Source organism: Heteronotia binoei, chromosome 1, assembly GCF_032191835.1.
Source record: "Heteronotia binoei isolate CCM8104 ecotype False Entrance Well chromosome 1, APGP_CSIRO_Hbin_v1, whole genome shotgun sequence".
NCBI classification, from domain to species: Eukaryota; Metazoa; Chordata; class Lepidosauria; order Squamata; family Gekkonidae; genus Heteronotia; species Heteronotia binoei.
Genome location: NC_083223.1, coordinates 246503912 through 246514405, shown reverse-complemented (window position 1 = coordinate 246514405; position 10494 = coordinate 246503912). Strand labels below are relative to the sequence as shown.

The following is a 10494-nucleotide window of genomic DNA, read 5'->3' as shown; positions in this document are numbered from 1 at the left end:
AGAGGACCATCAGTGGCTATTAGCCACAGCATATTTTTGGAACTCTCTGTCTGGGACAGTGATGCTCTGTATTATCAGTGCTTGGGAGGGGCAACAGTGGGAAGATTTCTAGTGTTCTGGCCTTACTGATGGACCTCCTGATGGCATCTGGGGTTTTTTTTGGCCACTGCGTGACACAGAGTGTTGGACTGGAAGGGTCATTGGCCTGATCCAATATGGCTTCTCTTATGTTCTTATGTGATCATATCACCTCAGTCATCACCTCTCCAGGCTAAAAATACTTAGCTTCTTCAACCTCTCCTCATAGAATCTGGTCTTCAGACACCTCACCATCTTCGTTGCCCTCTTCTGGACATTATATATTACTATATAACACATTTGGTAGTCATGCCTACAAGTAGAGAAATTCTGGGCAGATATCTTCAGGGTGATAAATGAAATTCTAGGTAACGAGATGCCCTCTGATCCCAAGCAATACCAAGGCTGTGACATGGAGGAAGACAATGGTAAACCATTCCTTTCCTTCTGAACACTCCACTTCTGAACATCTTTTGCTTTGAGAACCCTACAAGGTTGCCATAAATCAGCTGTGATGTGACAGCACTTTCCTCTACCGCCATGTGAAAATCCGGGTACCAATTTCCCACTAATAGTAAGAGAACACTGACCACTGAGGAATGCACACAGCCTCAGTAGTTGGATTAAAATAATGGTTTAATTCAATTTAATTTTTGGATTTATATCCCGCAAGCAGGCTCAGGGTGGCTTACAACAGTAAAATCAAACAAAATAATATAAAAACAAGCAGTACAAAATCAGGAGCAGCACAATAAACAATCTTACAGACATAGGTGGCAAAACTACCCAACAGTATGTGGTTGATAACTAACACTCAGACATAAACACCATAATGGTGAAATGCTGGAGGAAGTGATGACTTTCAATGGATGCCCGCTGGATTAATTAAAAGCCTGGCAGAAGAGCTCCGTCTTACAGGCCCTGCGAAACCTCAATAAGGCCTGGATCTCCAGTGGGAGCTCATTCCACCAGGTAGGGGCCCAGATCAAAAAGCCCCTGGCCCTCGTTGAAGCCAGCTGGGCATCCTTAGGACCAGGGACTATGAAAAGATGTTGAGTAACAAACCTCAGAACCCAGGGGGGTTCAAATGGGGAGAGGTGGTCCCAAAGATATGCAGGCCCCTGGCCGTAAAAGGCCTTAAAACTAATGACCAACACCTTGGTTTATTAATCACAATGCTCAAACCAACAAATAACACAAAAAGCTATAAACTCTTCAATCAAAGATAATACAGGATACTGAAAAACCTGCCTAAACATGGCTGTTTAAAAATGAATTTATAAGGCATTTCAGGAAAAACTTCTAAAAGATACAGATCAGTTCATAAAATGAAATAAACAATTACATAATAATAAGATATGCAAGAGTAATCTCCCAATCGCCTCCAGCCCATTTAGTTAAAAGCTAAGCTCAGCCTTCTAAGCCATTGTATGTTTCTACAAAGCAGTTTGCATAGCCACTGTGGTATAGCAGTTAAGAACAGTAAATTCTAATCTGGAGAACAAGGTTTGATTCTCCTCTTCTCCACCACCTGAAGCCTGCTGGACTACCCTGGGCCAGTCACGTTTTTTTCAGAACTCTCTCAGCCTCACCTAGCTCACAAGGTGCCTTTGTGAGGAGAGGAAGGGAAGGCAATCGAAAGCCACTTTGAGATTCCTTAAGGTAGAGAAAAGTGGGATATAAAAACTTTTCTTCTATTCTACCATTTCTTAGTTCCCAGATGGAATACTACAAAAAAAAACCCATACTGAGAAAAGGAAAACAACCAGAAAAAAGCAAAATAATGCAAGAAACAAAGGAAAGAGTGTGTTGAAGATGGGATTAAGTTTGACAACTGGAAGAGTGTTCTACTCTAGTTTTCCATACTTTTTTTCATTGATCAATAGTAGCTTCTCCTGTTCTTAAGCAAAGTTACACATTTTTCTTGGCTATCCAATTATAATTTATTACTCAAATATGTTATGTTGGGTGATCCACCTGATGTGTTTCTTCTAGTAAAACTTTCTTTCTTATCCATCATGTTGTAATCAAGGAACTTCATTATTGTTCATCATATCTTCATCACCACAAATAAGCATAAGCAAGGCAAACAGTCGAATTATCATCTTTATGTGGCCTTGGCACATATCTAAGCTCCTGAGATCATATAGTTATGCTGCTGCCATGTAAAATTGTTTTGTCTATCATAGTCAGGCCTATATCAGATCAATAATAACATATAGATTAGGTTGGTTGGGTCTGGATGTCTTCTGAATCAACTCATATAGAGTTACAGCTAATGAGGTAACAGCCCCTTTTTTCTGCAGGGCCATAGCCCCAATTTGAATTGGTCCCCGGCACACTTTCAGTCTTTCTTTAAAAGCAGTAACTTTTAGCTGTGACTTCATACAAGTGAGGGTGTGGGATCCCTGAACCCAACTTGTGCCCAATGTCATATCTAGTTCAGCTCTTTGGCTGAGGAAACAAGAGGCTTCAGCTCTTTTTGTTTTAAAATGACAGTGCCATCCTAGGCAGAAATTTGTGGGTTTATCATTCTGTAAATAATCTTTGGCTGATTATCTGAGCAAAATTTTCTAGGTTCAAATATGACTTTTATTTTTTCAAAGATTTCAGGTTTTCACGGCTGGTAACATCATTAGGGTTTGTAGAATCTTTCGGGATCAAGTGCCATGTTCTACTGGAGAAAGTTTTCCTTCCAGACGTTTCGTTCTCAGCTGCGGAGAACATCCTCAGTGGCGTTGCAGCCGGAGCAGGCGCTCTGACCTTCTTGGCTGCTGTGCATTGAGTGGGGCCAGGGCTGCTGGAGAGCTGCTATTTCTAGGCTGGAGGGGGTGTGATGAAAGGGCAATTGGTTTGTGAATGTGCCCATTGTTTGGTGGGGCTTTCTGGAAGGGTAGTGATAAGGAAACTGGCTGTGGAATGTGACCATTGTTCTGTGTTGATTGCTGGGAGGGTTGGAAGGGGTGTGAAGATAAGGAACATGGTTGTTGACTGTGCTGATTGTTCTGTGGAATTTGCTGGTTGTTCTGAGACTTTCTGCAATTTATAGTCTGTAGGGTGTTTTGCAGAGCTGTTTTTTCATTTGATGAACAATGTCACGTTTGGATATGTTTTCCCAGTCATGTGGTATTGTTCCCTTTCCTTCAAAAACTCCTTGGTAGACATTTTCTAGTTCATTTCTAAAGTGGCAGACAAACCATTTCCAGTAATCCTGTTTACATGAGGATGGCTTGATGTTCCACTCTGCATAATCAGATCCTGCTTTTTGATACTTTTTGCCAGGAATTTTCTTCCCATTATAGGTGAAAGTAGAATCACTTGCTACAATACTGAAGCAGATATCAGTAACAAAATGATTTGTCCCTTCCCACCGGACACCTGTTACAGCTTGAGGCCGATGGGAAGAAGTGCTATGTTCTCCATCATGGTTTGGAATGGTGTTTGTGCAGATGGCTTTGCAAAATGGGCACTGCTTCATGCATCCACGTAGCTGATCAAACAGAATCTCATGAGGCTTTGCAAAAAATGGGTCCAAATCAGTCTCAGAGAATGTTCTTTTGAGATCATCTAGCACAGGAACCAGTGACTCACTAACAGCTTCTTTAATCAACTTTATGCTTATGACTTCTTGGTGTTCAATGTTGCTCAAGGTGTGCCTTGGAAGACACAAATTGCCTCCTATCCTGCTGCAGAATTCATCCAGCCACAAGGATACATTGCCTCGTTTATCTTCAACAACTCTGGTTGAGTCACTGATAGCACAAAGAATGAGGTATTTGAAAACATCAAGATGAGAATGTAAGAACTTCTTTAATTTTGGATTCTGTTTATCCAAGCAGTAGTTATCAACTCTTTGTCGGATAAATTCTGCTATTGAGTAACTTGGATTATAAATGTAGTCCATGTATTTATCAAAATTTCCGTTTTCAGCAAGATGAATCAGCAAGTATGTTTCCAAGTTTTTTCGATTTCCATTGAAAGCTGGGTCTTCAGACATCATCTCTTTGACTATGTCAATTGCTGTTTTTTCATAGATTGCATTACAGATTGCCAATTTAAGGCGGCTGCATAAAAAGTCAGCAAATGTTGTGGCTGATTTTGCTCCTTGAAAGGATATGGCAAATGATTTAAAGAAGTCTTCTTTCTTGCTGTTCAAATAGAATATAGGATCATTTTTTTCCTGGAAGATTTCATATAGTTCTGCAAACTTCCGTGCTGCCACTTGGCACAAATAGAGTGATATATCTACTCGGTATGAAGATGTTGCTTTCAGATGTAAATCTGCTTCAAAACTATGTATTGTATCATTAATTATTTTCACTATTTCATGAAAATAGCTAGAACTATAATTCATAATGTCCTCTTCTTTCGTCTTGATGTATTTGTCAATATCTGTCTCTAGTTGTTTTGTCAGTACACAGAGGATGTGGGGAGGTATCTCAGAATAAATCAATGCCTTCAACTCCTTCAATAAAATGAAAAATAAAGCCTCACCAGGAAAACTTTTCCATTTAGAGGATTTTTTAATCCTGTTTGTAATATCATGTTCTCTTCTGAAGTGTTCAGAAAGGAAATGTTCCACATCAGCCCTAATATTTAATGTCTTTATGTGAGATACAGGCAGAGATAATTCTGCAATCCATCCTTTCCACATTCCATTAAAATACTCTCTCAGTCCACTTTCATTCAGCTCTTGGTCTCGGCAGTGTTGAGCTACTTCTTTGCTTTTTTTCAACAACTCATCTTCGTACATGAGTTTCCTTTGTTCAAAATTCTTCAGACGCTTCTTCAGATTAATAAGCTTTTCACAATTTTGATAAGTTTTATTTATGAGATCTTGTAGTACAAAGTCTAACTTAATTTTAATATTCTCTTTCCACTGAATAATTAGATCACTGTATTTGTCTTCTCTAAAATACTTTTCCAAATCCTTTTTAACATCTTCATATGTGTTCTGAATGCTCTCTTCAAGGGATGATCTGTCTATGCCATGGACTTTTTCATTTTGGATCTGGATGGTCAGCTTGTGGCTATAATCAAGCATAAAACTCCTCAATTCCCAGGTCCATTTACTGTATTTGTCCTCCAGCCTGCTGTAGGCAGCAATCTCCAGGGTATTTCTAAAGCTGAAAACAAAAGTTTCATTCAGCAAAGCCTGCCACAAGTTCTGAATGTGTGTTTTTAATTCAGAGAGCTTTAGAAGGTCCCGTGGTTTGTACTCTCCATCCAGGAAAATTTTGCTTTTTAGTTCCTGTACCTTTTGGCTGTAACTGGGATTTGGTGGGGCCATGGGGAGCTCTCCCTCCCAGAGATGAGGAAAATAGTAAATATGAGAGTTCACATCAAATTGTATCACTTCACTAAAGCAGCTGACATCACAGGATTCTTGCTTAGCAGCTGTGATTGTCATTTCATCAAGGTTATGCTGGAGTCGTCTTCGGCTTTCCCTGTTTTTTTCTTCTGTGGTTATTTCACCAGCATTTTGGTGCACAAATAAACAACTTGGGGAGAGGTTCACTTTCTTCATCCTCATAAATGCCTGCACAGCTATTTGAAGCACATCTTGCATTTCTGAAGGGTTCTCTCCAAAAGTATTGATTATTGTCTTGTTGCCAAGGCCAATGACAAAAGTGGCTAGCTCATTATCATGACTACGTATTGCTCTGTTTTCTAGATCTGGAGGCTGAAGTCCTTCTGTATCAACAACAAGCACAAAATCAAATTTCAGCTTTGGCCTGAGCTCATCAGCCACTTTCAATAGTTGCATAAAAGCACCTTTAGTGCATCTCCCTGGACTGACTCTGAACTGAAGACCAAACATGGCATTCAGGAGGGTTGACTTCCCTGTGCTCTGACTTCCAAGGACACAAAGAACAAACACTTCTTTGTCCCCCAGTTTCTCAACTAATGTGTCAAAAATTGCACTAATCCATTTTATTGGCACATGTGATGCATCACCATCCATCAGCTCCATGGGATATCCTGAAACAATCAAATCAGCCGCTATCTGTGGCAGGAACTGAACAACCTGATTCTCATGTGGCAACACATCCAAAACTTCATAAAGCTGAGCAACCTCTCTCAGAAGATGCTCTAAACCAAAGGTGGACTCACTTATTTCCTTTGATAGTTCTTCTAGTTTACAATGCAAGTCACTGTTTTCTTCTAATAGTGTCTGTGTCCATAAACCATGGTACTTTCCTTGAAGCACTGCTAGGTGATCGCAGGACTGGCTAGCCATGAAGATTTTCAGCCACTCTAGAAAGTATATTTTGGTATTATCTGAAGAAGAGTACAGATGTGTAAGGAATGATTTCATTAGATCATTCAAGGGAAAAGCCTGATTTAACTGATCTTGCTTTATGCTTTGCTTTACATAATTTATTTGGCTTATTTGCTGCTCAAGCCCGATATTCTCATGGTACTGCAAATGGTTTTGTTCTCTGTCTTTCTTACACCACATGTGCCATAATGATCCCTGCAGAGGCAGCAGAGTGCTTTTTTTCCTCTTTTGTTCATCTTTCAGAATATTTACTATATTTTCTGCCATGGCTTTGCCTGTTTTACATGTCTCTTTGTCCTCGTCTATAAAAAAGCCATGCCTTCGAGCAACAACTGCACATGTCTCAAGGCTATGACAAGCATTTGAAATGTTTAGTGCAGACTTAATTTCTTGTGCCAGTTCCTCAACTAACGCTGCCTCATTACGATTTTTGACAGCTATTTTTACTCGCTTTGCATGCCTGTTAGTTCCAATTTGTTCTTTGTCAGCACAAAGGAAAATGAAGGGTTTGGGAGACCTGAGGAGTTCTTTCAAAAAAGTTTGGCTATCTCCATTCAAATCTCGTTCTGACAAGAGAATCACAGTGACAGAGGCTATCTCCTGCAAAAAATCAACCTGCTGTTTATGTTCTTTTGCATCTCCATGAAGATTAGTAAATGCAATGCAAGTGCCAAACATGTCATTTTCCTTCCCCCCTGGACAGTACCAAGCAATTTCCACTACTCCTTTCATCAAGAGACAGTTGTTGTCGCTCCCTTTACAATGACGATGGAAAAAGATATTATGCTTATGTTTACTCAACAGATTGTTCAAAATCTGGGATTTAGAAGATGAAGATGTGCTAAACCTGATGAAAGACACTACTGGTGTAGCTACCTGATAAATCAATTTATCTGCACATTTGCTTCCCTTCTCTTGCCATTGCTTATGGACCTGGCAGAAAGACCAAAGAGGTAACTCTATTTGTGAAGTACAAGGAATGGGCACCAAAAGGGGGAGGGCAAACTGGCAGAATGAGAGCTTCATTGCAATGTACTGTCTCATAAAATCATCTGCACAGTAGAAAATGGCCATCTGGACATCCATTGGGTGGATGGGCTTCTGAATGCTTAGAATAACTTCATGACATCCCTCGCCAGCATCCTCAAAAATGTAATCTAAATCATCTAAGTGTTCACTTGCATCTGATATGTTGGCTTCACCTTGCTGAAGACTAGTTTCATCTTTGTAAGCCACATATCTTGCCTGGTAGTCCAGCATTAATATCTTTTCCAAGAAATAACAAGGCAGTTCTTGGTCAGTACTAGGGTGGTTGTCAAATAAAGATGTTTTCTGAATGAGATGGAAGTCTGACATTTTCATTTTATTTGGATAATACTGTTCCAGCTGAAGTCTCTTTATCAAATTTAAAAACTCATTATTTAGGTTTTTTCTCCAAGTTTTGTCCTGGTTGGAACTCACATCTTTGCACTCTAAATTCCCTGACTGGTTGCTTTCCAGGAATATTCTTGTTAATTCTCTTAAGATGTTCTCTTTTTGTTGATCATCATTTGTAGCTTCATAATTCCCACCAATGAGGTGAGCCAAATCTCTTTCCAACAAGTTCCAGTTATTGCAGGTATTATGTTTTGTGAGGACAGAAGCAGTTTCATTTGTCAAAAGGTTTTTCATGTGGTCAGTCATAAAAGCTAAGCGTTTGTTCTTCTCATCTGGAGGCACATCTTTATGATCAACGGATATTCTCAGACCCGTCAGGATTAAGTAAGCCTGAGCTCTATAAGTATCCTTCTCACAAAGAGCCAGATATTTCTCATGTGCTTCTTGCATTTCTCTTAACATGAAGTCAATTTCTGGAATGCCTAGGTGGCATTGGAACATATTATTTTCGACACTGTATCCTGCACTCTGTGCAATTGATAGCAGCAACAACGCTAGGTTTTCTTGAGAACTCTCTCTCAGGGCCTTCAGTAAGGAGCTAAAAGCCAGGCTCAGATCTGAGCAAATTTTCACTTTGCCCTCTTCTACTGCAGCAGCAGAAACTGCAGGCTTGAACACTGTATCCTTGATGCTGGTCTTCATTTGCTGAAGGATGCTAATAAAGTCAGCCAATTCTGTAATGGAGGGAGCTTGTGGCTGCTCATTTTCAACCTGAAAGATCCACTGCATGATGGTTGATGAACTGGAAAAATGCCGAACTGCATAAATGTGAGGATCCAGAAGGCTGCGGAGAAGAAGTTTCATATAGCTGATGTCTGAGGCTACTGGATTCTTTTTCAATAATAAAACCATTTGTTCCAGGAAATTCTGAAGTGCTGGATTTGACAGGCATATAGTCATCCACATTTGATCTGACTTGGTTTTATTATTTAGCTTCCTTTTTAAATTAACCAATTCCATTAACTTATCTGGATCAGTGGTAATCTTCCATTCTTTGAGGTCTTCCAAAAATACCGTGATCTCCTTCTCCAAACCAAAGAGTTCCTCCCCATGCATCCTATTTACCTTTATGCCACTTAGAGCTTCATAGGATTCCCTGAGAGTGTTAGAAATGTCAATAACATCTTCAAAATCTTCCTTGTGATTGGACAAGACAATGTCCCATACAGGTATGAACTCATCACCCCGATCAATAATGCTCCAGGTTTTATTACTAGCCAATAGACCAGATTTCCATGGTATGAGTGAATCCACTTCGGGGGGACCACCTGTTTTATGTACAAAGAGCTGAATTTCTGTGTGTGATGACTTTTTATCAGTCCCTTCAGATGATGCATCTGTTTTGGATCCACCAAAGTCAATGCCACCAATTTGACCAGAATAGCAACCTGTCATGTGGACAGAGAGAGCATTTTGGGTTTGTTTCTTCATTTCTTCTAGTTGATGTGTCTTAAAACCCTCTGAAGATGCTCTCCACCAAAATATCCCACCAAAGTGAATGTGACAGTTAACATGAGAACCAAATCTCTTGAAAAAGCTCTCACATCCGCTCTTCAAAATGTTAGTCTTATCATCATCAGAAACATGACTTGAAAGACATTCAATCTTTCTTAACTCTTTCAAAGCTGAACTGGAAAGCTTGAGCTGGTCCCTTGAAAACTGGCACAAGGCAAGTGGGATGTAGTTGTATTGGGCTGTGCAAATATAAGAATGTTCACAAGAAGACCTGGAGGTTTCAGCAGATTCTGAAGCTCTCCTATAACTAGAAGAGGTCTTTGCACTGATTCCCTTTAACTCAGGCTTACAGGCAAGGCTAAAACTGAGACCTAAATGCTCTGCAGTCTTCCTAAACATAGATTCTTCTTTTGAAGATGAAAATTCAGTTTTATCAAGAAGAGACCCTTGACTCGGACCACAGAACTTGAATCCTTTCGGAATCTGAATGACCTGTTCTCGCTTACCCAGCAGGTCTGTGATGTCTGAGGTTTGGTAAATGCCCTGCAGAGCTAAACCTCCTGATGCCCATGTTAAAATTTCACGGTCAGAGAGATTTTCACTTCTGGTCACTGGCTTTTCTGAATGTGCCTCTTGTGGGAGCTTCTTCTCTGTCACTTCTCTCAAAGTCTCTTTGGACTCTTTTAAGCTCTCAGGAGAAATGATCACAGTAGTTTGCCATTCCTTCATAGCTTCTTCATGTTGGATTTTTTCTTTCTGTAACTGTTCTTCTATGTCCTTCAGGGCTGCTTCAAGTAATTCTTTGGAGTCTTTTGATTTTGAACTGTCTTTAGGGGATGATTCTGGAAGCTTCTGGGGTGGGTTCACTGGCTCCTTGCTGGCCATCGTCAGCAACTGTTGTGGTGTTTGCTTCTCTCAGGTATACTCTGTATGGTACACAAATAGTCTTCCTGTATCTACGCTGTATCAACAGAATGAGAAAAAAAGAACAAATCAACCACTACTTCTAATTTGATGGGGAAAATTTGAATAATATTGTAATAACATTTTCAATCATCTTCTTTCTAAGCCACAATTACCTCAGATGTCAGCAGGTGATGTCAAATTGTGTTGTTTAACCCAGTTCTCTCATTCTTTCCTTTCAGGTGTTTCCTGATCTTAATTACAGATGTGGTTATAAACTGGAGATTAAAAAAACCAGATATATTAATATAAAGAAGACTGCAGATTTATACCTCGCC

General features: G+C 39.9%; 1 protein-coding gene across 1 annotated transcript in view; it reads right to left on the bottom strand.

Moving 5' to 3' along the window:
* Positions 1–2515: 2515 nt before the first annotated feature.
* Positions 2516–10494, bottom strand: part of LOC132578895 (interferon-induced very large GTPase 1-like) — a 33459-nt gene continuing 25480 nt past the window's right edge. The window contains exons 2-4 of the mRNA XM_060249063.1: positions 10333–10434; positions 3298–10214; positions 2516–2532 (exon numbers count right to left, since the gene is read on the bottom strand). Of these exons, the coding sequence (XP_060105046.1) occupies positions 2516–2532; positions 3298–10138 (6858 nt within the window). The 5' untranslated portion in view covers positions 10139–10214; positions 10333–10434. The remainder of the gene's footprint in view (positions 2533–3297; positions 10215–10332; positions 10435–10494) is intronic.